Raw genomic sequence first — 27,741 nt, forward strand, 5'->3', positions numbered from 1 at the left:
AGGTGTGGAGAGGCCGGCAGGATAAGCAGGCACTGGGCCCAGGCCGCCTCTGGAGGCTCCGCCTGTTCTGATGTGAAGGCGGAGGCTCAGCCGCGCTCTCCCAGGAAGCCACCTGGGCGTTTGGGGCTTTAGCTAGGAAAAAAGACGATGCTTGCGGCTGCGAAGGCGCCAAGGCCCAGAGCTCGCGCCTCCGCCCGCGACGGCGGCACTGGTGGCCCCGAGCGGGCTGGAGACGCGGGTTACTGCCGGCTTCGGGGCCCAGCCTCGGCCGCGACGTTCGCTCGTATCGCGCACGGACAGAAACCCGTGAGCCCTGGAGAAAGAACACGTGAATCCGCAGCCCCCAGTCCCCGTCGCTCCTTTGCGCGACCCCAAAACCCGACAGGAAGAGGGCAGCCCGCTGCCCACCTGCCGCGACAAACGACGATTTTGCGTCTGCGCGGCGCGCCGCCTTGTGGGTAATCTCAGGATGAGACGTGCTAGCGCGAGGTGCGGCTAGAGCGCCATTGCCGGCTCGAATGCCCAGCGGCTGCGGCGGCTAGAGCGTCCCTCCCCAGTTCGAATGCCCGGCGGCTGTGGCGGCTAGAGCGTCGCTCCTCAGCTCGAATCCCCGGCGGCCGAGGCGGCTAGAGCGTCGCCTCCTCCCGGGGAACCGCGTGTGACCTTCCAACCCGCGGACCGATGCTGCCGGCGGCCGCTCGCCCCCTGTGGGGGCCTTGCCTTGGGCTTCGGGCTGCTGCGTTCCGCCTTGCTAGGTACGCGGGATCCTGGGGCGCCAGGACTGGGCCGGTGGGCAGGGTAGGGGACGGGCGGGCACTGAGGGGTCGATCCGGGCGGAGGCGGGCAGCGGGGCCGGCCTCCCTACAGCGGCCAGGCCGGGCTTGGGGGTCCTACTGGGGGCTGGGGAGGAGGCCTCCCGGTGCGCAAGTCCCTTCCTTCCTGGGCCGTGGAAAGCGCCAGGGTCGGCCCCAGATGACCTTGGACGATTCCCTGCTCCTCCCCCGGCCTCAGCCATCTCCGCAGCAAAGGCCCATCCATGGGTGCGGCGTTTTGCGGCCAGGGGGCCCCACGTTTTGGGAGGTTTTGCTCAGGAAGATGCACCTAAGTAATAGTTTCACCACCGCTGGGTTGATGTAGTTCATTCACACCAGAAGCTTGAGGTTTGAGTGGTATAGCTGCAAGTAAACACGTGGCTTTCTAAGGCTCTTTGAAGAATTTAAAGTAACTTGCAAATCTTACCAATACGGACCCCTTGAGATCTGAGAACCCTGGACTGGGACCAAGGAGCTAGGTAATTTCCGGCCCTAGTGATTATCAGCCTGAGCTTATGGCACCCATCAGTCCCCCAGTTCTGTCCTGTCCCCCTGGTCTCTGCAGCCCCTTCCATTCCAGGACTGACAGGTCTGTTTGAATTGGGGGTGGGGGCTAGGCGACAGGTGCCATGCGTCTGTGCCATGCGACATATGAGGAGTAGCGGCCATCGGAGGTGTGAGGCCCTTGCTGGTGCACCCCTGGATAACGCCCCCAAGGAGTACCCCCCCAAGATTCAGCAACTGGTCCAGGACATCGCCAGCCTCACTCTCCTGGAAATCTCAGACCTCAACGAGCTCCTGAAGGTATCATGAGAGGGTGGCACAGACCCAGGGGCTGGAAGTTTGGGAGCCCCTGTGTTTTGTTCCTGGTGTATTTTGGGAGTTTAGCAAATTGTCAGAAGTGTGTTTGTCCAGGTGCAAGGTCCATGCCAGGCTAGTTGCCCCTCCTCAGTAGGTTCCGGCTGGTGTGAGGGCCAGCTGTGGACACTGTTCTCTATCTCTGCAGAAAACGTTGAAGATCCAGGATGTTGGGCTTGTGCCAATGGGTGGTGTGATGCCTGGGGCTGTCCCTGCTGCAGCAGCCCAGGAGGTGAGTCCTGGGCAGAAAGAGGCATTTCTGTGGTGCCTAGTTCGCCTATGGCCTCATGTGCCATGGTTCGGTATCTCAGGTTCTGCAGCTGCCGTCATTGTCTGCAGCCTGCACACCTGTGCCGGCCTCCTGCAGCCTCCTGGGACCTACCCCCTTCCATGGATGTACAAGTCTTTGCATGTGGAGGCCATGTTTCTAATGGAGGGAAACAGACACTAAGCTAAGAGAGGAAAAAGGCTGGGCGTGGTGGCTCACGCCTGTAATCCCAGTGCTTTGGGAGGCCGAAATGGGTGGATTCACTTGAGGTCAGGAGTTCGAGGCCAGCCTGGCCAACATGGTGAGACCCCGTCTCTACTAAAAATGCAAAATAAAAAAAGTAGCTGGGTCTGGTGGCATGTGCCTGTAATCCCAGCTACTCAGGAGGCTGAGGCAGGAGAATAGCTTGAACCCAGGAGACTGTCTCAAACGAACAAACTAAATAAATAAATATAAATAAGCAAATAAGAATACAAAAATTAGCCGGGTGTGGTGGCAGGCGCCTGTAATCCCAGCTACTTAGGAGGCTGAGTCAAGAGAATTGTTTGAACCAGGGAGGCAGAGGTTGCAGTGAGCCAAGATCACACTACTGCACTCCAACTTGGCAACAGAGCAAGACCCTGTCTCAAAAAACAAAAAAAGGAAAAAGGAAGAAACTATACCAAATAGAACGTTGAAAGCATTGTGGAGAAAAGGAGGGGCCTCCCCTGCACCTCCCTTTGGGGCTTTAGAATGGGGTGGGCCAGCAGTGGAGGTGCTAGCTCCCCCCCAACCCTTTCTCCACAAAGAAGCTCAAGTGGGAGGGAGAGTTCCAAGTTCAAGGTGGGCTTCAAAGAGGAGGCAGACATTGCAGAAGAGAGCATGGCCTTCCTGGGAGAGGAAGGGGTGGCACCAGGGCCACCAGGCAAGAGGGTGTGTGACAGTTCAGGGAGCAGCAGCAGGGTAGGGGCTGGCGCAGGCGAAGGGGTGTAATAGGCAGCTCTGTCCTTGAGTCTCTGCAGGGAAACCAGTGAACTTGAAGCCACCCATTGCATTTGGTCATTGGGTTGTGTAAACCTCTCCGCCAGAGCCCTCCTCTCAGCCCCTTTCCCCCACTGGGGAACCAGGTCGTGTCCTGTAGAGTGTCCCACGTTCCAGATGCGTGGGGTGCCCATGGAGCATCATCACTCTCATGCCTGAGAACTGGAAGGTAGTTTAAAGGCTGATTAGATTCAGGCCGAGCGTTTGGGTAAGAATAGCTGGGATTACTGTAGAGCCTATTGTATAAACTGGATTGCTTTTGAGGATGGAGGAGATGTTATAATAGCCTTCTCAGGCCATGGGGACATGCAGCCCCCCCATCCCCGGGTGGTGCTGGGTCTCCATGCGCCATGTCAGAAGTGCAGTGTGCCCATCAGTCCATGGCGGGTTGTCAGTTTGTCGTTACATGTGCACTGTGGCGTGGCTGAGAAAGGAGTGACGCTCCTTTTATCTACAAAGCACTTTGATGTCATTTTTTCCTGTCTCATAAGTTATGCTTTCTAAGGGAGACAGGAGTAGAGTATTGAGGGAAGGACTGTGAAGCATGTTTTTATTTATTTATTCATGAAACTGAGTCCCACTCTATCACCCAGGCTGGAGTGCAATGGCGCAATCTTGGCTCACGGCAGCCCCCGCCTCCCAGGTTCAATCAATTCTCATGCCTCAGCCTCCTGAGTAGCTGGGATTACAGGCGCGCACCACTAGAGACAGGGTTTCACCATGTTGGCCAAGCTGGTTTCAAACTCGACCTCAAGTATCCACCCGCCTTGGCCTCCCAAAGCGCTAGGATTACAAGCGTGAGCCACCACTCCCGGCCGAGACATGTTTACAAAGTGTTATTGGGCAGATCTGCCTCTGACTAGCTATGAGAAAGAGAAGAGCACCAGCTGGACTTGGGAGGCTGAGGCAGGAGACTCGCTTGAACCCGGGAGGTGGAGGTTGCCGTGAGCTGAGGTGGCACCACTGCACTCCAGCCTGGATGACAGAGTGATACTCCGTCCAAAAAAAAAAAAGAAAAGAAAAAGCACCAGCTGGTTAAAGATTGACGAGTTGGGAGACATGACTTCTAACTCCAGGCTTTGCTGGGGCCTCCCCTGCACCTCCCTTTGGGGCTTTAGAATGGGGTGGCCCAGCAGTGGAGGTGCTAGCTCCCCCCAATCCTTTCTCACCTAGCCCTCCTTCTTTCCTGCTCCCGAAGGTGGTGGAAGAAGAGATCCCCAGAGCGAAAGAACGGACACATTTCACCGTCCGCCTGACTGAGGCGAACCCCGTGGACAAAGTGAAGCTGATCAAGGAAATCAAGAACTACGTCCAGGGCATCAACCTCGTCCAGGTCTGCACCGCGTTGGGGGTTCTGAGGCAGGTTCCGTTGTGGCGGCCCAGGGCCCCCAGTCCCTGACTTGGCTCTCTCTGGCAGGCAAAGAAGCTGGTGGAGTCCCTGCCCCAGGAAATCAAAGCCAATGTCGCCAAAGCCGAGGCGGAGAAGATCAAGGCGGCCCTGGAAGCGGTGGGCGGCACGGTGGTTCTGGAGTAGCTCCAGCTCAGAGGACTTGTATTCAGGGGTCCCTGGGACCCTGGCGAGGTCCCGCCCTCCTGTGGCCACTGGCACCACCCCCAGCACCAGGCGCCCACTGGAGCCGTTTGGGAGAACCTCCTGCGCCATGCAGCGGGGCCAGACAGGCCGCACAGACCTACTGTGGCGGGCGGGAGGGGCAGCTGCTGCCTGGTGACGGCACCAGGAGGCCCACCAGGACGTGCCACCAGTGAATGTGCCTCTGGTGGCTGCTGAGAAAAATACACTGTGCAGTTCAGTGTGTGGAGTGTCGTGAGCAGGCCGGGCTGCGGGGCCAGCGGGGGGATCCAGGCAGCGTGTGGAGTGTCGTGCGCAGGCCGGGCTGCAGGGCCAGCGCGGGGATCCGGGCAGCATTGGAGTGTCGTGCGCAGGCCGGGCTGTGGGACCAGCGCAGGGATCCGGGCAGTGTGTGGAGTGCCGTGCTCAGGCCGGGCTGCGGGGCCAGCGCGGGGATCCGGGCAGCGTGTGGAATGTCGTGCGCAGGCCGGGCTGCGGGGCCAGCGGGGGGATCCAGGCAGCGTGTGGAGTGTCGTGCTCAGGCCGGGCTGCGGGGCCAGCGCGGGGATCCGGGCAGCATTGGAGTGTCGTGCGCAGGCCGGGCTGCGGAGCCAGCGCGGGGATCCGGGCAGCATTGGAGTGTCGTGCGCAGGCCGGGCTGCGGGGCCAGCGCGGGGATCCGGGCAGCATTGGAGTGTCGTGCGCAGGCCGGGCTGCGGGACCAGCGCAGGGATCCGGGCAATGTGTGGAGTGCCGTGCTCAGGCCGGGCTGCGGGGCCAGCGCGGGGATCCGGGCAGCGTGTGGAATGTCGTGCGCAGGCCGGGCTGCGGGGCCAGCGGGGGGATCCAGGCAGCGTGTGGAGTGTCGTGCTCAGGCCGGGCTGCGGGGCCAGCGCGGGGATCCGGGCAGTGTGTGGAGTGCCGTGCTCAGGCCGGGCTGCGGAGCCAGTGCGGGGATCCGGGTTGGGATGGGATGGGAGGCTTGTTCTGCCCCCTCAGCAGACATCTGAGAGTCTACAGACATTCAGCGGGTCCCCTGGGTGCAGGGCCCTGTCCTGAGACCCCACACCAGGCCTGGTGGACGGCAGTGGTATGGAGGACTGGGGCCCGTCCTGTTTAGAGGGGTGGGTTTGGAGTGTGAACCCTGCCCGTTTTCAGTGTTGGCCCTCTTTTAAGACAGCAGGAAATTCAGCACTTGCATGAGAAACCGAGGGAGCCTTGGAGCCAGCAATGCCACCCCTGGCTCACGTTGCAAGTACCCCTGAACCTAAGCCCGGCCAGGGGGCTGCGTCGGGGGTAGTGGGGAGGGGTGTGGGATGCACCTGGCATCTGCAGGGTGGGGTGTCAGCTGTCCCTCTGGGGTTAAGTGGGGTATCCTGGGACCTGGGCATCTGCAGGGTGGGGTGTCAGCTGTCCCTCTGGGGTTAAGTGGGGTATCCTGGGACCTGGGCATCTGCAGGGGTGGGGTGTCAGCTGTCCCTCTGGGGTTAAGTGGGGTATCCTGGGACCTGGGCATCTGCAGGGTGGGGTGTCAGCTGTCCCTCTGGGGTTAAGTGGGGTATCCTGGGACCTGGGCATCTGCAGGGTGGGGTGTCAGCTGTTCCTCTGGGGTTAAGTGGGGTGTCCTGGGACCTGGGCATCTGCAGGGGTGGGGTGTCAGCTGTTCCTCTGGGGTTAAGTGGGGTGTCCTGGGACCTGGGCATCTGCAGGGTTGGGGTGTCAGCTGTTCCTCTGGGGTTAAGTGGGGTGTCCTGGGACCTGGGCATCTGCAGGGGTGGGGTGTCAGCTGTTCCTCTGGGGTTAAGTGGGGTATCCTGGGACCTGGGCATCTGCAGGGTGGGGTGTCAGCTGTCCCTCTGGGGTTAAGTGGGGTATCCTGGGACCTGGGCATCTGCAGGGTAGGGTGTCAGCTGTTCCTCTGGGGTTAAGTGGGGTATCCTGGGACCTGGGCATCTGCAGGGTGGGGTGTCAGCTGTTCCTCTGGGGTTAAGTGGGGTATCCTGGGACCTGGGCATCTGCAGGGTGGGGTGTCAGCTGTTCCTCTGGGGTTAAGTGGGGTGTCCTGGGACCTGGGCATCTGCAGGGTGGGGTGTCAGCTGTTCCTCTGGGGTTAAGTGGGGTATCCTGGGACGTGGGCAGAGTGGCAGGAGGGGCTTGTGGACCTGGGGACTGGGAGTGCCGGGGCCAGCTTGGAGCACTGGTCACTGCTCTTGGTGAGGTGTGGCCCAGTGCTGGGCAGCCCTTGGCAGCCACCCTCAGGCTGCAGACCCCTTGGTGCCACTGCTGAGTGCAGGGGGTGTGGCCCCATAAACTGGCTGGAACGGCCAGGGCCTTACTCTGAGGACCCGTGGCCTCCTTTTCTTGGGCACGCCTGTTTTCAGCCAAACCTGGGAGAGAATCAGGATTTCTGTCTCAGCTGGCCCATGACCAAGGCCAGCCCCAGGCTGTGGGCCCACCGTGAGGCCAGACACGGCACGTTCCGCACCTGCTTCGGGAAACATGCCCTGTGTGGCGGCCCCGTGGGCTGCGTGCCCTCCGGCCTCAGTGTTCCTGCTGGAAGGATGCCTTGGCATGGGACCAGAAAGGGGCACTGTGCATCTGGGAGCTGCCCACTGACTGGGACTCCCGGGGGAGCGGGAGCAGCAGGGAGTTTTAGGCTCACTGGGCGCACATGCCCTGCCTGGCCCAGGTCCTCTTCCAGGGCCTTCTGATAGAGTTTGTCTGACTAACCTGCTGTCCCCAGGAAAGGCTGTGTCCCAAGCCTGGAAGTCCCTATTGCCCATGGTAGCTGTTTTGAGGGGTTAACGATTCTTCCCTCAGGAGGTGACACTGCCACCTGGGGCTGGGTGCATTCTGCCTGGTACCCTGCTGACCTGACCCCAACTGCCTTTCCCGTCTGGAAGGCAGCACATATCTGAGCTCGGACGAGCCCTGCTTGGGGTCAGACAGGCATGCTGTGTTCATCCAGGCTGCAACCAGATCAGATAGACCAGCAAAGCCTCCGCTGGTGACTCCTCACTGCCTGCCCTGGCTCAGGCATCTGCCAGGTCACTCGCAGGAGCCACCGAGAGGCTGTCCTCCCTGCCGGGGGACCCCCAAGGTAACCCGTGGATGCCAGGCCACAGTCGGAGGCTAGACGGGAAGCCCTGTCCCATGAACTAGCTCGGTCTGCCCCAACCACCCCCTTGGGCCTACTGATATAACTTACGATCCGTCTGAGAATCAACCAGGGATCTTCGTGAGTCCCTGCCCTACAGTTCTAAATTCACCGTTTGGAAAAGTCTGGCCTTGGATGCATTTCCTGTTTTCCAGGATTCCTCACCTTCTGACTGCCCTCCTGGCATCTCCAGCTCACAGAGTTCACAAACTTCAGTCCCCTGCAGCTCCTTGCGCTTTTGTTCTATTTTTTTAATGTTTTATTTGTTTACTTATTTATTGATTGATTGTTTTGAAACAGGGTCTCACTCTGTCACCCGGGCTGGTGGTGCAGTCTTGGCTCACTGCAGCCTCCACCTGCCGGCTTCAAGCAATTCTCCTGCCTCAATTTCCCAAGAAGCTGGAATTATAGGCATGCGCCACCACGCCTAGCTAATTTTGTGTTTTTATTAGAGACAGGGTTTCACCATGTTGGCGAGGCTGGTCTTGAACTCCCTCAAACAATCACCTGTCTTGGCCTCCCAAAGTGCTGAGATTACAGGTGTGTGCCAATGTGCCCAGCCTTATTTTAATTTTTTTTAATTTCTTTTTTTTTTTTTGAGACCGAGTTTTGCACTTGTCACCCAGGCTGGAGTGCAATGGCACGATCTCGGCTCACTGCAACCTTCACCTCCCGGGTTCAAGCGTTTCTCCTGCCTTAGCCTCCCAAGTAGCTGGGATTACAGGCGCCCACCACCACATCCAGTTAATTTTTCTATTTTTAGTAGAGGGGGGGTTTCACCACGTTGACCAGGCTGGTCTCGAATTCCTAACCTCAGGTGATCTGCCCACTTCAGCCTCCCAAAGTGCTGGGATTACAGGCATGAGCCACCACATCCAGCCTATTTTTGTTTTTTAATATAGATAGAATATCACTCTGTCACCCGAGCTGGAGTGCAGTGGCTTGATCAAGGCTCACTGCAGCCTCGGCCTCCTGTGTGCAAGCAATCCTTCCACCTCAGCCTCCCAGGTAGCTGGGACTACAGGCACATGCCATCATGCCTGGCTAATCTTTTGATTTTTTGTGGAGATGGGGTCTCACTGTGTTGCCCAGTCTGCTCTGAAACTCCTGGCCTCAAGAGATCCTCCCACCTTGGCCTCCCAAAGTGCTGGGATTACAGGTGAGAGCTGCCATGCCCAGCCTTTTTTGTTCTTTGTAAATCTCTGGCCGGGCGCGGTGGCTCAAGCCTGTAATCCCAGCACTTTGGGAGGCCGAGACGGGCAGATCACGAGGTCAGGAGATCGAGACCATCCTGGCTAACACCGGGAAACCCCGTCTCTAATAAAAAATACAAAAAACTAGCCGGGCGAGGTGGCGGGCGCCTGTAGTCCCAGATACTCGGGAGGCTGAGGCAGGAGAATGGCGTAAACCTGGGAGGCAGAGCTTGCAGTGAGCTGAGATCCGGCCACTGCACTCTAGCCCGGGCGACATACCTCAGGGCCCTGCTCTTTCTGCTTTGGAGCGGTTCCTCCTCCAGCCGGGAGCCAGTGTTCTGTGCGTTGGTGGTCTCTGCCAGCAGCCTGTTCCAGCCCTGTCTTGCAGGTGGCCTTGGGAGGGACAGGTTGCAGCCCAGGCCCGCCCCGCTCCTTCCTGGAGTGTCTCAGACTCAGGGGACACTGGCCCTCCAGGCCCTGCTTCCCTCAAGGTTTCCATCGCCTCTGATTCTTAGTAATTGGGAGCCGACGGATGCAACTCATCATGGTTTACACTGAGATCAGGCCACTTCCTAACTGTTGAGTCTGTTTGCTCTGGGCCTTTTAAGCCTGGCGTGATCCCTCTGAGTCCCTGCAGTGCATTTGCGCCATCTCCACATGTGGAGCCCCAGCCCAGGCTTGGTGTGGGCAGCGCTATGCCACACTCTCCTGGCTGCCTCCTGAGCACCTCCACCTGCTTCCCCACCAGGTGTGGCTGTGTTTTCACCCCGTGTCCACCTGGCACCCTTCCCCATCGCCAGGTAGTTACGGTCTGTGTGGGCGACACCTGAGGGTCACAACCAAACCAAGGACCACAGCACACTTCCGGGCAGGGGGACCGCCTCTGGTCAGCTGCTCACTCGCCAGCCCAAATCTTCCGCTGATGACTTACGGGGTCAGAGGCCACCTAAGGGTCTAGAAAACAGTCTCCTCCAGTTGGCCAATGAAGACAAATACAGAGCCTGCCTGCCTATGTCGGGGTTACGGCCCAATAAACCCACAGCCAAGCTGAAAATCCTATGTGTCTTGCGCCTCTGACACAGCCAGGGCATCGCTGGATGCGCGGATACAGAGCTGGACACATTCTGGTGCTTGAGGGGTTTTTCCAGTGCCCCTCACCTTTCGCCCTGGAGGGTGGGGGAAGCCAGACAGCAGTGACTAAGCTGGAGCTGCAGCTTCTTCATCCCTGTGGCCCAGCCCCAAAGCAGCCTTGGGGACTTAAATTTCATTTTCCCCAGCAGGTGCACCTGGGCCAAGAACACACCAGTACCTCCTTGTTCTTCGCAGGGAAATAGAATCCAAGCAGGGGCCCAGATGCAGGCAGGCATCTCCTGGGAACGGGAGCCCCAGGACCCACCCCGGGGCCCCACTTCCAGGGTGGTTCCCTGGGGCGTCTGGTCAGAGCCAGACCAGAACTGAGCGGGAGCTCCCGGTCATCTGTGTGTGGGAAAGGAGGCAAGTCCTTCGTAACCGCCATTTTCTCCCAGTTTTCATTCAATCTGGCCCCAAGCAGGTTCTTTTTTTCCGAGATGGAGTCTCGCTCTGTCTCCCAGGCTGGAGTGCAGTGGCGCGATCTCAGCTTACTGCAACCTCCTCTCCCGGATTCAAGCGATTCTACTGCCTGAGCTTCCTGAGTAGCTGGGATTGCAGCAGTGAGCCACCGCGCCCGGCTCCCGAAGCCGGTTTTCTGCTCTCTTGCAGTTGGGCCGGGGCTGAGCCCTCGTGGGGGCAGGGGTTGCAGACCAGTGGACGCAGGGCTCACGCCGCACACACGTGGCCCCCGCCGGATGACTCACGAGCCAGCGCCTGCGCGGCGGGTTGGCCACGGCGGGGGGCAGGTTCAGGGCCAGGGGCCGGGCCTCTTGGGGATTGGCAGGGCGCCCGCCGCGGTCCCGTGAGCCTGGGGCCGGTTCCCGGGCGGTGGCCTTCAGCGCCGCGCTCCAGCCCGGGGAGGGGAGGACGCCACGCAGCAGCCCCAGAGCACCCGCGCGTCGCCAGGCTGGGCCCACCGCGCTCGGCGCCCCTCCGCGGCCGCTTTAAGGCGCCGGGCACGCCTCCATCGCTGGGGGCGTGGCCTAGAGGTCCCGCCCCCGGGGCGCGCGCGCGCATTGGCTGTGCGGGGTGCGGGCGCGCGGGCGGCGCTTTGAACCGCGCGCGGGGCGCGGGGCGCTGCGGGTCAGTCCACGCCGGGGTCGGGCCGGGGTCGGGCTGGAGTTGGGCTCTTCTGGGCCATGGCGGCCGAGGCGCGCGTGTCGCGCTGGTACTTCGGGGGGCTGGCCTCCTGCGGGGCCGCCTGCTGCACGCACCCGCTGGACCTGCTCAAGGTGAGGCCGGGCCCCGGAACGCGGGGAGGATGGGACCTTGGCGCCGCCCAGACGCCTGCAACGGCAGCAGCCCGGCCCCACGCACCCGCGGATCGCTGCGCCCGGGGCCCCCTCCTGGAGACACCGAGGAGGCCCCCGACGCCCGGGTGGCCGATCCCGGGTGTCCCTCGGCTGTTGGCCGCCGAGCTCGAGGCCTGCAGGGCGCAGCCGGGCTCCCCAGCTTCCCGGCCGGCTTCCCAATTCTCAGCAGGTGACGATCCAGCCCCAGCTCTGCACTTTAATATTTGGTGACCTTCGGCAAGTCACTTGGCTTGTCTGAGCTACCCACCCCCATACATTGAAGAACACTCTTTCCGCCCAGTTGGAAGTTGTGGGGGGAGTTCTGTGAGGTGCACAGGTGTTGGCATCTGGAGGCGTGCTGGCTGTAGCAGACCCAGGGCATGGGCCAAGCCGCCCCCCACCCAGGGGTGCTTAGCACACCGCCGGACGTGGCCCTGGGCAAGTGGGGTGACCCTGCGCCCCGGCTTTGGGCTGCTTCCTCCGGAGAAAGCTGGGTGGGCACTGGAAGCAATGTTAGGACCAGCACACCCCCAGGAGAGATGCGGGAGACCCCGCATGCGTGTGGTCCTGGCTCTATGAGAGTGGGCATTTCTCAGCACGAGAAGCAGCCACAGTTCTTTTACTTTTTTTTTTTTTTTAAAAAGCTTATGGGGCAAAATAAGACAGAGCTCTCCTTGTTTCCCAGGGACAGCCAAGGGGCGTTGTTTTCTGACCCTGTCTTGCCACAGAGAACAAAGAAGAAAGGGCCTAAGGCATTGCACAGTCTGCCCAGCGGGCCCTGCCCTGTGAACCTGGCTGTGCTCACTCGGCAGCCACCCGTCTGGGGGACCTTTATTTTAGCAGCCTGCCCAGGGTACTTGTATTCCAGCAACTTTTGAGGGGACTGGCTTTACTAACGAGCAACATTGCTGGCCACTGTGTGAAGGCCAGGTGAGCAGATGTGGGCGTCTTGGGGTACCTGAGACCTCGCTGGTCCTGGGAGAGGCCTGCAGAGCTCCCAGGCCACAGGCAGCCAGGGCCAGTGAGATGCAGTCCCAGCGACAGGAAGGCACTGGCGTGGGCAGGAGGAGCCCCTCCTTGGCATCTGGCTCTTCCTTTCCTCCTGGGCGCCGCACAGGTGCCCCTCCCCCCAGGGCCTCTCCCACGGGCCCTCTGGGTGTTGAAGGCCCTCTGAGCCTCACTGCCTCTTGGCCCCGCCCCATCAGGCACTCTTTGGCTGCAGAACACTCTGGGGGAGGCAGGAAAGGCAGCCCGTGTGGAGGCGGGACTGCCCTCTGGCCTGGGAGGGTGGAAGAAGCCAGCTGCTGGCAGCATATGGGGCTGTGGTCTGGGTGTGCCCCTGAGGACTGCTCACCAGGGCTCTCTGGCTGCGGAAAGATCGTTTTAAAGCTTCTTGATCACTCTGTCCCATGTCCCTACAATCCCTACTGTGGCATCTGGCCTGGACAGGGGCTACTGCCTGTGTGGCCCAGTCCCTCTGTTCTGCTGGGCTAGCACAACGGGAGGCCCCTCTCTGTCCCCACCCATCTTTGCCGCCCCCCTGGGTGTGCGTGACAGGGGCCGCGTGTGTGCAGGTCACACTGAGCAGTGGATGGGTTTCTTTGGGGTCAGTGCTGGGAGTGGGACCCAGGAGCTGGGATCCTGGGCCAGATGCTGGCCTTCCTTTCTGGCCCTGGCCCACCCCGCTTCTGCCTGGAGCTCTCAGCTGGCCAGGCCAGGAGGCAGAGGTCCTATGAGTGGTGGAGGCCAACGGAATGGGAGGTTGTCAGGCTGATGGCCCCCGAGTGCCTGCCCGCAGCTCCTAGGTGCTTTGCGGAGGAGGCTGCTATGCCCTGCGGCCAGCTGCATCATCCCCTTGTCCGCTGCTGAGCTCTTGCTGCCTTTCAAGGCCTTCTGGCTACCTCCTCAGTCTCCCATGGTCCTGCAGGCTCCCTGGCCGTTTCTGAGTCCCCGTAAACGTTTGTCCCTCTTGAGACATGGTGTGGTGGATAAAAAGGAGGGCTCTGGGGTCTCCTCGCTGGGCCCAAATCCTGATGGCGCCAGCGAGTGCGTTACCGCTCCGTGCCTCAGTTTCCTCATCTGCAGAAGGAGAATGGCAAGCCCCTGAGGCCAGTGCAGCCAGGACTCAGGTGCAGTACGGGCGCCCGCGGGGCTCACGGGCACTCTCAGTTCCATGGCCTCTGGCTCCATGTCCGCTGATGTGGTTGCTGTTGGAAAGCAATGGTGTGAGCTGGTTCCAAGCGGGGGTGTGGAGTCCCTGGGCAGGGCCGTGGGCGGCCTTATCACTGTCTCCTGCCTCACTTTCCGCCTCTCTGGATGGACCTGGCACCGATCCCTTGGGGTCGCTGTGAGGTCTGAGAACACTCGCTCCCACAGGTGCATCTGCAGACGCAGCAGGAGGTGAAGCTGCGCATGACGGGCATGGCACTGAGGGTGGTGCGCACCGACGGCATCCTGGCGCTCTACAGCGGCCTGAGCGCCTCGCTGTGCAGACAGGTGTGCGGTGGGTGCCAGTCTCGGACTCCCCACGACCCCTCGGGGCTCCCATACGGGCTCAGTCCTGCAGTGGGCATCCAAGCTATTTCCATTTCTGTTTCAAGACTTTGTGCAAGGAAGGACCTACCAGGCCGAGAGTTGGTGACCCCAGGGTGGGCCTTCCATGGGCAGCCACCCAGTTCTCAGGGCTGGGCCTGAGGCCGTCACTTACCGGTGGGGAAACTGAGGCCCAGGGAGGGAGAAAGCAGGGTGCAGCTCTAGATTTGTGAACTGGCTCAGCTGCATGCTGGCCCAATGGCCCCTCAGGGTCCCTGTGGACCCTTGGGCTGAGGGGGGCCTGGCTGGGCCAGGGTGGTGAGGCTGAAGGGTGTGGGGCGTGCCTACCCCTCCAAGCCGGGCCCTTCTCCCCCAGATGACCTACTCCCTGACTCGGTTCGCCATCTACGAGACTGTGCGGGACCGTGTGGCCAAGGGCAGCCAGGGGCCCCTCCCCTTCCACCAGAAGGTGTTGCTGGGCTCCATCAGCGGTGAGCTGCCGGGTGGGAGGGGCACGGGGCGGCCAGGTGGGCTGAGGATGCCACGTGTCATTCTGCTCGTCTCTGGGGTTTGTGTCACCGCAGGTTTAGCTGGAGGCTTCGTGGGGACGCCCGCGGACTTGGTCAACGTCAGGTTGGTGTCCCCTCCACCCTACCTGCAAGGCTAGGGCCTGCCAGGGCTGCTCGCAGGGTGGGGTCAGCCTGGAACAAGCCACTCAGACCCTGGTGTCCTGGGCATAGGAGGGTGGGTGTCCCTGAGCCCTGGCGTGCCCTGTCCTGTGGGCCCCGCTGACCAACATAAGCTCCCCTGCTGCCCGTGGGGCTCTGCCAGGGCTGCCCAGGCCCCTCAGCCTGCCTGCCCCTCCCGCCACCTGCTTCTGTTTCAGGATGCAGAATGACGTGAAGCTGCCCCAGGGTCAGCGGCGCAAGTGAGTCATGGGCAGCCCTGCCTTCTCGGGGTGGTTGGGGTGCAGGAGGCTTGGGCGGGAGCAGACCCCCAGCTGCTGTGCCGTGACCTAGCCAGGACTCCAGCAGGCTGTGGTGCCTGTGTGGTCCATGGAGGGTCCTGACGGCTGTTCTGGACTCAGGGGTGTCACTCCGCCCCCCAGGACCTTTGGGTTCTTCCTGCGGGGAGAGCCTGGTTGGATTGCGGGCTGGGCCTGCTTGCACCTAGGGCGTTGAGTGCGGAGGTGAAGGCCGCAGGTATGGACAGAGCTCATGCAACAGAAACACCTGAAGGAGGCACTGCCTCCCTGCCCAGCTCAGGGCAGCGGTACCCTCCTGCCATGGCCCGGGGCCTTTCTAGGGCCTGGGGTCCACTCCAACTGTAGCGTGAGCCATTTCCCCGCCGCTTCCGAGGACCCCTGGGGAGTTCTGGCTTCTAGCTCTGCACACAGACTGTGTTCCCTCAGGACTCCCGGGGGCTGGCAGGCAGGAGGCCTGTGTTTGAGGAGCGGTGCCCATCCAGGGGCTCTGTTGGAAAAGACGGAACCTCCTCCCTGAGGGCCAGGCGGGGTGGACGGAGTGGCTGTGGGACGGTAGGACCAGCCTCAGATGTTCCCAGGGAGAGGCCTTCAGGCCCATGAGGCCTCTGCTTCCTCAAGAACCCCCGGCCTGCAACAGGGCCTGGGAGGACCCTCTGTGGGAGCCAGTGGCCGGGGGAGTCTCATGTGGTCATTCCGTGTCCCCGGCAGCTACGCCCACGCGCTGGATGGCCTGTACCGCGTGGCTCGTGAAGGTGAGGGGCAGGTGCTGCGCACAGGCGAGGGTCTGGGGTTGCAGGCAGGGTGGGCAGCGCTGGGCACCGAGGGATTTGGGCCAGGTGCCTGGCCTCACCCCTTGCCTCACCCCTTGCTCATGCAGAGGGTTTGAGGAGACTGTTCTCAGGTGCGACCATGGCGTCCAGCCGAGGGGCCTTAGTCACCGTGGGCCAGGTAGGCCTCCTGCGTGGGGTGGGTGTGGGCAGTGCCTGCGACCTCTGACCTCCATCTTGAGAGAGGCCATAGAACAAGGCACTGGGCACCAAGACCCTCCTGGGGAACCACCAGCTGTGGCCTTGGTGGGGCGGGATTGGGGGCGTGGGTGGGTCAGGGCTGCAGCCTGTGAAGGACCTCGGGCAGGTGCCTCCCCTTTCTGGGCCTCACGGATGGACGGAGCAGGTGCTTGGCCATTGCCAGGTGGTGTTGCTTGGGGCACTGTGTGCTTTCCCTGAGCTGGGCCCCCCGCTGCAGCCCTGACCACCCTTGTTCCGCTGCAGCTGTCCTGCTACGACCAGGCCAAGCAGCTGGTCCTTAGCACCGGCTACCTGTCTGACAACATCTTTACTCACTTTGTTGCCAGCTTTATTGCAGTAAGTGGCTGGCGTGGCTAGGGTGGGTGTCCCTGGGCCGGCCTTGGGAGCTGAGGGCACCCAGGATGGGGCGAGCGCTGGGGGAGGCGGGGGCCTCGGGCATCTGGCAGTCCCCCCCTGGGGCTCATAAGTGGGTGCTGGGGCTTTCAGAGCTCATGGGTCAGCTGGGTGCCCCCGCCAGCATGCTCCTGGCCTTCCCGGGAGTCAGGTTGAGGGGCTCTTTCTGGACTGGCATGCGGGTGGGATTCGGCAGTGGTGCCAGGGGTACCTGGCAGGCCGCTGGTGACGAGCCCCCTCCCCAGGGTGGATGTGCCACGTTCCTGTGTCAGCCCCTGGATGTGCTGAAGACCCGTCTGATGAACTCCAAGGGGGAGTATCAGGTGAGTGGGGCCTGTGCAGTCAGGCTGTGCAGCCCAGCGAGGCCCCTCACCTCTCCGGGGCGCGGACACTCGCACTGGGAACCCAGGGAGGGTCCCCCTCGCTTCCAGTTGCCTATCTCTGCACAGCACTAGGCCTCGGAAGAGGAGTCGCGCCTTTGAGTGCCTTTGCCTTGTTTTTGTTTTTGAAGATTTCTTGGCCCAGCGCAGTGGCTCACGCCTGTAACCCCACACTTTGGGAGCCTGACGCGGGCAGACCACTTGAGTCTAGGAGTTCAAGACCCGCCTGGGCAATATACTGAAACCCCATCTCTACCAAAAATACAAAAATTAGGGGCCCGGTGCGGTGGCTCACGCTTATAATCCCAGCACTTTGGGAGGCCGAGGCGAGTGGATCACCTGAGGTCAGGAGTTCAAGACCAGCCTGGCCAACATGGTGAAATCCCATCTCTACTAAAAATACAAAAAATTAGCTGGGCGTGGTGTTGGGCGCCTGTAATCCCAGCTACTCGGGAGGCCGAGGCAGAAGAATCACTTGAACCTGGGAGGCGGAGGTTGCAGTGAGCTGAGATCACACCATTGCACCCCAGCCTGGGCAACAAGAATGAAACTCCGTCTCAAAAACAAACAAACAAAAATTAGTCAGGCTCGGTGGCATGTGCCTCCCAGCTACACAGGAGGCTGAAGTGGGATAATCCCTTGAGCCCAGGAGGTCCAGGTGACAGTGAGCCAAGATTGTACCACTGCATTCCAGCCTGGGTGACAGAGTGAGACTCTGTTGTAAAATGTTTATTTTTGGCCAGGCATGGTGGCTTACGCCTGTAATCCTAACACTTTGGGAGGCTGAGGCGGGCAGATCACAAGGTCAGGAGTTGGAGACCAGCCTGACCAACATGGTGAAACCCTGTCTCGGCCGGGCGCGGTGGCTCAAGCCTGTAATCCCAGCACTTTGGGAGGCCGAGACGGGCGGATCACAAGGTCAGGAGATCGAGACCACAGTGAAACCCCGTCTCTACTAAAAATACAAAAAAAAAAAAAAATTAGCTGGGCGCGGTGGCGGGCGCCTGTAGTCCCAGCTACTCAGGAGGCTGAGGCAGGAGAATGGCGTGAACCCGGGAGGCGGAGCTTGCAGTGAGCCGAGATCGCGCCACTGCACTCCAGCCTGGGCAACAGCGTGAGACTCCGTCTCAAAAAAAAAAAAAAAAAAGAAACCCTGTCTCTACTAAAAATACAAAAATTAGCCGGGCGAGGTGGCAGGCGCCTGTAGTCCCAGCTACTCGGGAGGCTGAGGCAGGAGAATTGCTTGAACTTGGGAGGCGAAGGTTGCAGTGAGCCGAGATTGCGCCACTGCACTCCAGCCTAGGCGACAGAGCGAGACTCTGTCTCAAAACAACAACAAAAAAAACCCTTTCTTTTCTTTTTTTTTTCCCCCTCACTGCAACCTCTGCCTCCTGGGATCAAGATGATTCTCCTGCCTCAGCCTCCCGAGTAGCTGGGATTAAAGGCACATGGCACGGTGCCCGGTGAAGTTTTCTATTTTTAGTAGAGACAAGGTTTCGCCATGTTTGCCAGGCTGGTTTTGAACTCCTGGCCTGAAGTGATCCGCCCGCCTCAGCCTCCCACAGTGCTGGGATTACAGGCGTGAGCCACTCTGCCCAGCCAAAGCATTTCTTTCACAGATTAACGGAGGTGGTGCTGCTCATGGCAGTTTGTGCCTCGTAAATGCTCTGGTTCTCCTCCCTCGGGCCCCCGCCAGCTCCATGGGGCTTCCACGTTTGCAGAGCCCATGGCTCTGTCCCTGCTCTTCTCCTTGACCCTGCCGTGCTGCGTCCCTGGTTCTCATGGTTCTGTTCACAGCCCCCTCCGCCCGCTGGACCCTGGGCTGCACCCTTGGGCCCTGGTTGTACTGCATAAGCAAGCAGGGCGGCCATTGACCTGGCTGGTGCCTGCAGACCTGTGGTTACCTGTTACCAGCCAGCAGCTGCCACTCACACCCACAACCCACGTTGAGAGTCCCCAGGCCACCGTGCCTGGCTGGTGCCTGGGAGGGGATTTTCATTGCCCTGTGGGTGAGAAGCAGCCTTTTTGATTGTTTCACTGCGTTTTCTGCAGGGCGTTTTCCACTGCGCCGTGGAGACAGCGAAGCTCGGGCCTCTGGCCTTTTACAAGGTGCAGTGGTGGCGGCGGTGGCGGCTCGGGCAATGGGGAGCCAGTCCCTTCGGACTCTGTCTCTCACTTTCCCTGTCTCCCTCCAGGGCCTCGTCCCAGCTGGCATCCGCCTCATCCCCCACACCGTGCTCACTTTTGTGTTTCTGGAACAGCTACGCAAAAACTTTGGCATCAAAGTGCCATCCTGACCGGCCGTGGGAATGGCTGGGCTGCCAGGCCAGCTGCGCTAAGTTCTTCCAAAGAGTCCCAAGCCCAGCACCTGCTTCTGGGGCCACAACCTCGCTGGCCATGGCCACCCGTCCTCCCCAGCAGGCCCCTGCTGTCCCCCCACCTGCTGGCTGAGCTCCTCCTGGCCTCGTCCCCTCTCAGCTGTAGCTGCACCCCCACCCCTGCTCTGGCTCCCAGGCTCTCCCGGCTGGGCGCTGCGTGGCCTTGCCCCTCCCGCTGGCAGCTCCTCAGGGGAACAGGGGCCACCAGAGGCTCATTTCTCCCCTCTCCTGGGCCGGGGGAGGGTATTTTCCCTGCCTCCTGCCTCTGAGGCCCAAAGCAGCATCTTCCAGCACTTTCCATCGAGGACTCGGGTGGCAGAGTGTGGGTGCAGCCTGGCTGTTGCTCACCCAAGTGCTAGCTGTGCACTTTGTGTCCGCTGAGAGCGACCAGACCTTCCGTGTCCTCGGGCAGCTGCAACTCCCCCCAAGACCCCGCGGCTGGGTGGGAGGAACAAACAACGCAGACCACGAGCGAGTGCCTGGGAGGGAGGGGCCCAGAGAGGTTTTGGAGCCATCACGGGTGAGGGTGAAGGGCCACCGAGGTCCCGCGCACCCCCATCCATCCCACAGTGGCTTTAACAGTTTTGCCAAAGCCTCTCCACTCACCAGCAGGCGGTCTCGTCTTCAGGGATTGTGCCGGCGTCCCGCTTGGCTCCCTGGGGGAATGGCCCAGGCGGGCTGCAGTTCCTCCTCAGGGTCTTCTCCCGACAAGGAGTCCCCCGGGTGGCTGCTGCATTCTCTGCTTCCCTAGTCGCTGGGCTTCGCCCCACCTGGGAAGGGCAGTGTGCTCTGGGGGGGGCTGCAGTCAATAAATGCCGGGAGCTGCCGCGTCTGTTCCTGCCTGCCCAGCCCGCCTGCCGGCTGCCTTGCTGTCCAGACCAGCAGGACCCCCTGCACCCCGTAAGGAGGACAAGGCCACGGCCTTTTGGGGAGGAGCCAGGGTCCTCGCTGTGCATTTGGGAGGCCTTTGGGCGAAGGAATTGTTTAAGTAGGAGGAACCAAAACTGGTGTTGGGGGGAAGGGAACGAGACGAGGAGTCTGGGGTTGAGGGGTCTCAGGCAGTGTAGAGACTGGACTGCATGGGGCCACCCCACCAACAGCAAGCACTAATTGTTTTTTTGAGACAGGATCTGGCTCTGTCATTCAGGCTGCAGTGCAGTGGCACGATCTTGGCTTACTAACCTGGGCCCCCTGGGCTCAAACCAGTCTTCTACCTCAGCCTTCTAAATAGCTGGTGCTATGAGTGTGTGCCACCACACGTGGCTAATTTTTGTATGTTTTTGTAGAATTGGGGTCTCACTGTGTTACCCAGGCTGATCCCAAACTCCTGAGCTCAGGGGATCTGCCTACCTTGGCCTCCCAAAGATGCCCTTTTTTTTTTAAGACAGGGTCTTACTGTGTTGCTCAGGCTGGAGTGCAGTGGTGCAAATAGCCTGTAGTCCCAGCTACTTGGAAGGCTGAGGTGGGATCGCTTAAGCCTGCAGGTTCAAGGCTGCAGTGAGCTGTGATCGCAGCACCGCACTCCAACCTGGGTGACAGAATGAGACCCCATTTCAAAAAAAGAATGTAATGGTGGGCTGGGTGTGGTCTCTCAGACTTGTAATCCCAGCACTGTGGGAGGCTGAGGCAAGATCTCTTGAGCCCAGGAATTCGAGACTAGCTTGGACAATATGGTGAGACCCCCATCTGTACAGAAAATTTAAAACTTAGCTGGGCGTCATGGCACGCACTTGTAGTCCCAGCTACTTGAGAGGCTGAGGTGAGAGGATTACTTGAGCCCAGGAGATTTAGGCCACAGTCAGCCATGATTGTGCCACTGCACTCCAGCCTGGACAACAGAGCAAGACCCTGTCTCAGAAAAAAAAAAAACAAAAAAACTTTGATATTCTCAAATACCCATTCAGTGCTCAAATTTCTCTGACCGCCATGTGCATTTTGTGAAGAGCTGGTTTTGTTTGAACTGGAGATCAGCGGGAGGTCTGAGGTTTGTACATGGTACCCAGTGCCCAGGTTGGAAATTCACAGCCAGGGACGGGGTGGGTAGGTTCAGGGGGACGGCTGCTGCTTCCTGAGAAACCAGGTGGTTCAGAAAGGCAGCTCTGGCCAGCAAATGCCAAAAACTGCAGATGCAGGGACCACATTCTCAGAGCTGCTTTGATGGGAGCACTGGAGGAAGTGGCCGTCCTACCAGGGTCACCCCGGAGGCTGGCATCACCCGCAGCCCTTCCCTGCTGTCAGCCCCACTGGGACAGTGCCAGTCAGGGGATGAAAGTTCCCAGTCTGGTTTGGCAGGGCCAGGCCTGGCAGTGGACCACCGCAGGGCAGGGTGCAGAGGGTGGGGCGGGAGAGAAGGCCAGTGGGCAGAGCTCCTTACCCACCCTCCACAGAAGCCCCAGCTCCCCAGGGCCAGGGTACAGGCCCAGGGTAGGGGTAGGTCAGAGGGAATGTCAGTCCTGGGGTTTCACGGCCCTTACCCCACAGGCCCTGCAGACTACCTGGTGCGAAGGCCAGAAGCCGGTCAGTTTCACGCTTGGGCGCCAGGGACAGAGCTGGACCCAGCTGAGTCAGCATTTCAGCAGTCACCTGCTGAGTCAGCATTTCAGCAGTCACCTGCTGAGTCAGCAGTCACCTCTGTGCCTTTTTTTTTTTTTTTTTTCCTTTCCTCCTTTTGGATGGAGTTTTGCTTTGTCGCCCAGGCTGGAGTGCAGTGGTGAGGTCTCGGCTCACTGCAACCTCCACCTACCGGGTTCAGGTGATTTTCATTTCTCAGCCTCTTGACTAGCTGGGACTACAGGTGCACACCACCAAGCCTGGCTCCTTTTTGTATTGTTAGTAGAGACAAGGTTTCACCATGTTGGCCAGGCTGGTCTCGAGCTCCTGACCTCAAGTTATCCGCCCCCCTCAGCCTCCCCAAAAGTGCTGGGATTACAGGCATGAGCCACCACACCCGGCCTCCATGCATTTTTTTTTAAGTGACTTCCTAGTTTACAGAAAGTTACACAATAATCATTTATTGTCAAAAAATTTCAACAAGGATGCCAAGACAATTCAGTGGGGAAAGAAAAGTCTCTTCTCCCAGTGCAGGGGCTCACGCCTGTAATCCCAGCACTTTGGGAGTCCGAGGCAGGTGGATCATCTAAGGTCGGGAGTTTGAGACCAGCCTGGCCAACATGGTGAACCCCCGTCTCTACTAAAAATAGCAAAAAATTGCCCAAGCATGGTGGCGCACACCAGTCCCAGCTACTCGGGAGGCTGAGGCAGGAGAATCGCTTGAACCCGCAAGGCAGAGGTTGCAGTGAATCAAGATTGCACCACTGCACTCCAGCCCTGGGCAACGAGAGCAAAACTGTCTCAAAAAAAAAAAAAAAAAAAAAAAACTTTAAAGGACACTATCAGGAAAGAGGGAGACAGCCTGCGTAATGGGAGGAAATCTCTGTAAATCATATCAGATAAGGGACTATGGTCTAGAATATTTAAGAAAATTCTTACAAGAAAATTTTGTTATTGACACAGGATGGGAACGAAGGTATACAAATGGCCAATAAACACATGAGAAACCACTCAGCATTATCAGTTATTAAGGGAATGCAAATCAAAACCACCATGAGATGCCGTAACATCCACTAGGCTAAAATCAAAAGGACAGACGTTGGCAAGTGTTAGTGAGGCTGTGGAGAAATTGGAACCATCCAGCACTGCTGGGAATGGAAGGTGGTGTGGCCGCTGTGGAAAAGAATTTGGCAGTTCTTCAAAGCGTTAAACATAGAGTTGCCATCTAACCCAATAATTCCATGTCTCTGTATGTACAAAGAGGAAAGAAAATGTATTTATAGAAACTTGGACACAAATGGAGATGGGCGTAGCGGTGCGTGCATGTAGCCCCAGCTAGCCAGGAGTCTAAGGTGGAAAGATCGCTTGAGCCCAGTAGTTCAAGACTAGCCTGGGCAAGTTAGTGAGACTCCATCTCTACAACAATTTTTTAAAAAATTAGCTGGGCGTGGAAGCACACGCCTGTGCTGTTTGGGAGGCTGAGGTGGGAGGATCGCTTGAGCCCGGAAGGTGGAGGCTGCAATGAGCTGAGATTGCACCACTGCACTCCAGCCTGGGCAGCAGAGTGAGACTCTGTCTCAATAAACAAAGAAGAGGCCGGACGCAGTGGCTCAAGCCTGTAATCCCAGCACTTTGGGAGGCCAAGACGGGCGGATCACGAGGTCAGGAGATCGAGACCATCCTGGCTAACACGGTGAAACCCCGTCTCTACTAAAAAAATAAAAAAAAAAAACTAGCCGGGCGAGGTGGCGGGCACCTGTAGTCCCAGCTACTCGGGAGACGGAGGCAGGAGAATGGCGTGAACCCGGGAGGCGGAGCTTACAGTGAGCTGAGATCCGGCCACTGCACTCCAGCCTGGGCGACAGAGCAAGACTCCGTCTCAAAATAAATAAATAAATAAATAAATAAACAAAGAAGCACAATGAAACTATAGGGTCGGGCGCAGTGGCTCACACCTGTAATCCCAGCATTTTGGGAGCCTGAAGCGGGCGAATCCTGAGGTTAGGAGTTCAAGACCAGCCTGACCAACATGGTGAAACCTTGTCTCTACTAAAAACACAAAAAATTAGCTGGGTGTGGTAGTGGGCACCTGTAATCCCAGCTAAGGCTGAGGCGGGAGAATCGCTTGAACCCGGGAGGCGGAGGTTACAGTGAGCCAAGATCGCACCACTGCAGTTTAGCCTGGGTGACAGTGCGAGACTCCATCTCCAAAAAAAAAAAAAAAAAGAAAGAAAATGTAGCGTTTAGGACACATACTGAGGTGGTAAAACAAAAAAGGCGGAAAAATTCCCATAAAGTCAGAGGGTGTGGGCTGGAAAACCTGTAACTGGGAGGTGGCACCAGTGGTTTCTGAAAGCTTCTGGAATCTGGCTCTGCTCCGCACCATGGCCTGGGCATCACCAATCACTTGACTCTCGGTATTTCCTTTTTTTTTTTTTTGAGACGAAGTTTCACTCTTGTTGCCCAGGCTGGAGTGCAGTGGTACGATCTCGGCTCACTGCAACCTTCGCCTCCCGGGTTCAAGCAATTCTCTTGCCTCTGCCTCCCGAGTAACTGGGATTATAGGCGCCTGCCACCACGCCCAGCTAATTTTTGTATTTTTAGTAGAGACAGGGTTTTGCCATGTTGGCCAGGCTGGTCTCGAACTCCTGACCTCAGGTGATCGACCTGCCTTGGCCTCCCAAAGTGCTGGGATTATAGGTGTGAGCCACTGCGCCCGGCCTGAACCTCATACCTTAAAACTATTTTTTGTGTGTGACTGGTGCAGTGACTCACGCCTGTAATCCCAGCACTTTGGGAGGCTGCTTCGGGCGGATCACCTGAGGTCAGAAGTTCGAGACCAACCTGACCAACATGGAGAAACCTTGTCTCTACTAAAAATACAAAATTAGCTGGGTGTGGTGGTGCGTGCCTGTAATCCCAGCTACTTGGGAGGCTGAGGCAGGAGAATCACTTGAACTCAGGAGGCGGAGGTTACAGTGAGCCAAGATCACGCTACTGCACTCCAGCCTAGGGAACAAGAGCGAAACTCCATCTCAAAAACAACAACAAAAAATAATAATAATAATTTTTTTTGAGATGGGGTCTCACTTTGTTACCCAGGCTGGAGTGAGATGGCACGATAATAGCTCCCTGCAGCTGGAACTTCTAGGCTCAAGTGATCCTCTGGCCTTGGCCTCCCATAGCCCTGGGGCAGCAGGCATGAGCCACGGCCCAGCTAGTTTTCTGAAGTTATGGATATTTTTATTGCAGTCTCATAACTGCTGCACTTTTGTGAACTGCTGCATGAACGTCTGAGAACACGTGTTGCCTCTCGGTTACACAGTTTAATTTAGGTATTCATGACTTTTTGATGAGGCATGCTAATTGTAATGTGCAAATCTTTTTTTTTTTTTTTTTTTTTTTTTTGAGACAAGTTTTCACTCTTGTTGCCCAGGCTGGAGTGCAATGGCTCAGTCTAGGCTCACTGCAGCCTCCGCCTCCCAGGTTCAAGTGACTCTCCTGCCTCAGCCTCCCGAGTAGCTGTGATTACAGGCACCCACCACCACGCCTGGCTAATTTTTGTATTTTTAGTAGAGACAGGGTTTCACTGTGTTGGCCAGCTGGTCTCGAACTCCTGACCTCAGGTGATCTGCCTGCCTTGGCCTCCCAGAGTGCTGGGATGACAGGCATGAACCACCGGGCCCAGTCGTAATGTTTAAATCTTGTATGTCCTTGTTTGGTTGTGTTGAGCCAACCTTGTAAATTCTGAGATTGCATGTGAAGGTCTCTCCCTGTGTTTCTGGATCTGTCCAACCTCTGTGTGCCTCAGTCCTTCCTGGCGTGATCCAGCCCCGTGTCTACGCTTGCTGCTTTAGTCTCAGGTAAACATCTTAGTGACACAGAGCCCACCAGTCTGCCCAGACGGGAGAGGTGGGTGAGTGGTGGCAAACCATGTGACCCAGTTCTTTTTTTTTCTTTTTTCTTGAGATGGAGTTTCGCTCCTGCTGCCCAGGCTGGAGTGCAGTGGCATCATCTTGACTCACTGCAATCTCCACCTCCTGGTTCAAATGATTCTCCCGCCTCAGCCTCCCAAGTAGCTGGGATTACAGGCATGCACCACCATGCCCGGCTAATTTTGTATTTTTAGTAGAGATGGCATTTCACCATGTTGGCCAGGCTGGTCTTGAACTCCTGGCCTCAAATGATCTGCCCACCTCGGCCTCCCAAAGTGCTGGGATTACAGGTATGGGTCACCGTGCCCAGCCTCCATGTGACCCAGTTCTGATGGCAAGACATGAGGGGAGGTGCCTTGGGAGCCCCGATGCAATTGAGGCTCTGTGGACACACTTCTGATGGTCACACAGTTACATAAGGCAGACCGTTCTTTTTTTCAGTAATGGAATATTCTTTCTAGGTCCTATGTAATCATCGTTGTCTTCACTTCTATTTTGTCTGATGTTAATATCACCGCACCTGCTGCCTTGTGCTCTGCCTTTCTGGGTCATTTTGGTTTGGGTGTGCATAAATACTCATGTGGCGATTCAGGCTGAACGCAGTGGCTCACACCTGTAATCCCAGCACTTTGGGGGGCCGAAGCAGGTGGATCACTTGAGGTCAGGAGTTCAAGACCAGCCTGGCCAACATGGTGAAACCCCATCTCTCCTAAAAAATCAAAAATTAGCTGTGTGTGGTGACGCGCACCTGTAGTCCCAGCTACTCGGGAGGCTGAGACTGCAGTGAGCCAAGATTGCGCCACTGTATTCCAGCCTGGGCTACAGAGCTGAACTCCATCTCAAAAATAAATACATAATAAATAAAATAGTAAAATAAATAGTCATATGATGCTTCAGGCCATTTGACATCCTGTCCCCCCCACTTAGTAAAATGCCTGCTATTTTGTTGGAGCAGTCACCACCCCACCCCAGTCCTTGGGCCTCAGGGACACCAGGGCCCGACCCCAGCTCCCAGCATGAATGGGGTTGGTTTAAACCAGTCGGCATGGCCCACAGTGATTGGTTTAGGCATGGGCCTGTCACCCAAACTGGGCCAATGATATGTAAGAAGATGTTTATTGTAGCTTCTGGGATGCAAGCTTCTCTGTCAGCTGTCGGTTGGGCAAGTACGACAGTCCCAGCCCTACTGGTGGAAGCTCTGCTCCTGTCATGTGTGAACCACACAGCAAATGGCCTTGGAGGCTGCTGGCAGCCATCTTGTGACCATGAGGCAAGTCAGCCTCGGCCGAAGCCGACGACAGGAAGATAATGAGGAGAGGGAGAAAGAGCTGATCGTTGGTGTGTATCAGCGGTGACATGCTGCCGCCTCTCTGGAGACCGGGTTCATGATACTCTTCCTGGTATCTTCTCTAAAAAAACCCTGGTATCCACGAGTTTTACTTCCTGGATGTATTGTGTGTGCCTGTTTTGTGGAGCTGGTTTTGCTCCTGGGTTTGTTGACTCTTGGGTGTCTGCGATTTTTTCTTTTTTTCCTTTGTTTTTGGCGGGGACAGAGTCTCACACTGTCACCCAGGCCGGAGTGCAGTGACCTGATCTTGGCTCAGTGCAACCTCTGCCACCGGGGTTCAAGTGATTCTTCTGCCTCAGCCTCCCGAGTAGCTGGGACTGCAGGCGCAGGCGCCTGCCAGGGTGGATTTTTATACTTTCAGTAGAGACGAGGTTTTGCCATGTTGGCCAGGCTGGTCTTGAACTCCTAACCTCAGGTGATCTGCCCACCTCCGCCTCCCAAAGTGCTGGGATGATAGGCATGAGTCACCGTACCCGGCATTTTTTGTTTGTTTGTTTGTTTGTGACAGAGTCTCGCTCTGTCGTCCAGGCTAGAGTATGGTGGTACAATCTCGGCTCACTGCAAGCTCTGCCTCCCAGGTTCACGCCATTCTCCTGCCTCAGCCTCCCCAGTAGCTGGGACTACAGGCGCCGCCACCACACCCGGCTAATTTTTTGTATTTTTAGTAGAGATGGGGTTTCACCATGTTAGCCAGGATGGTCTCGATCTCTTGACCTCATGATCCGCCCGTCTCAGCCTCCCAAAGTGCTGGGATTACAGGCATGAGCCACCGCGCCCGGCCGAGGTCTGACGTTTCTTTTTTTTTTTTTCTTTTTCTTTTTTTTTTTTTTTTTGAGACGGAGTCTCGCTCTGTAGCCCAGGCTGGAGTGCAGTGGCCGGATCTCAGCTCACTGCAAGCTCCGCCTCCCGGG

The 27,741-nt window shown here is 58.3% G+C and overlaps 2 protein-coding genes and 2 long non-coding RNA genes across 15 annotated transcripts; 2 read left to right on the forward strand and 2 right to left on the reverse strand.

The window, feature by feature from the left end:
- Positions 1-578: 578 nt before the first annotated feature.
- On the forward strand, positions 579-4,772 carry MRPL12 (mitochondrial ribosomal protein L12). 5 transcript variants are annotated; one of them, NM_001266331.1, is given in 5 exon segments: positions 579-755; positions 1,430-1,616; positions 1,819-1,902; positions 4,157-4,291; positions 4,376-4,763. In NM_001266331.1, coding segments are annotated over 5 exon segments (597 nt in total). In that variant the 5' UTR covers positions 579-681; the 3' UTR covers positions 4,493-4,763.
- LOC144336074 (uncharacterized) lies at positions 634-3,982 on the reverse strand. The gene is made up of 2 exons (XR_013407496.1): positions 3,765-3,982; positions 634-2,117 (listed from the first exon to the last, which is right to left on the reverse strand). It is a non-coding gene; the product is annotated as an uncharacterized LOC144336074 (long non-coding RNA).
- Positions 4,773-7,918: 3,146 nt separating the features above from the next.
- LOC144336067 (uncharacterized) lies at positions 7,919-10,690 on the reverse strand. Its single transcript, XR_013407488.1, has 2 exons — positions 9,095-10,690; positions 7,919-8,376 (listed from the first exon to the last, which is right to left on the reverse strand). It is a non-coding gene; the product is annotated as an uncharacterized LOC144336067 (long non-coding RNA).
- Positions 10,691-10,997: 307 nt separating this feature from the next.
- On the forward strand, positions 10,998-26,332 carry SLC25A10 (solute carrier family 25 member 10). Of its 8 annotated transcripts, none has more exons than XM_077969402.1 (11): positions 10,998-11,491; positions 13,678-13,797; positions 14,210-14,324; positions 14,418-14,466; positions 14,720-14,761; positions 15,527-15,570; positions 15,696-15,766; positions 16,090-16,182; positions 16,458-16,562; positions 18,672-18,728; positions 18,815-19,823. In XM_077969402.1, the coding sequence occupies exons 2-11, from the start codon at positions 13,714-13,716 to the stop codon at positions 18,914-18,916; spliced, it is 762 nt and encodes a 253-aa protein (XP_077825528.1). In that variant the 5' UTR covers positions 10,998-11,491; positions 13,678-13,713; the 3' UTR covers positions 18,917-19,823.
- Positions 26,333-27,741: the final 1,409 nt, after the last annotated feature.

Source organism: Macaca mulatta, chromosome 16 (assembly GCF_049350105.2).
Source record: "Macaca mulatta isolate MMU2019108-1 chromosome 16, T2T-MMU8v2.0, whole genome shotgun sequence".
NCBI classification, from domain to species: Eukaryota; Metazoa; Chordata; class Mammalia; order Primates; family Cercopithecidae; genus Macaca; species Macaca mulatta.

Excerpts from the sequence above, each read along its gene's own strand:
- SLC25A10 (XM_077969399.1), top strand. The coding sequence starts at position 11,149 with ATGGCGGCCGAGGCGCGCGTGTCGCGCTGGTACTTCGGGGGGCTGGCC. Across the intron at positions 11,242-13,677 it reads ACCCGCTGGACCTGCTCAAG|GTGCATCTGCAGACGCAGCA; the intron begins GTGAGGCCGGGC and ends TCGCTCCCACAG. Across the intron at positions 15,571-15,695 it reads GTACCGCGTGGCTCGTGAAG|AGGGTTTGAGGAGACTGTTC; the intron begins GTGAGGGGCAGG and ends TTGCTCATGCAG.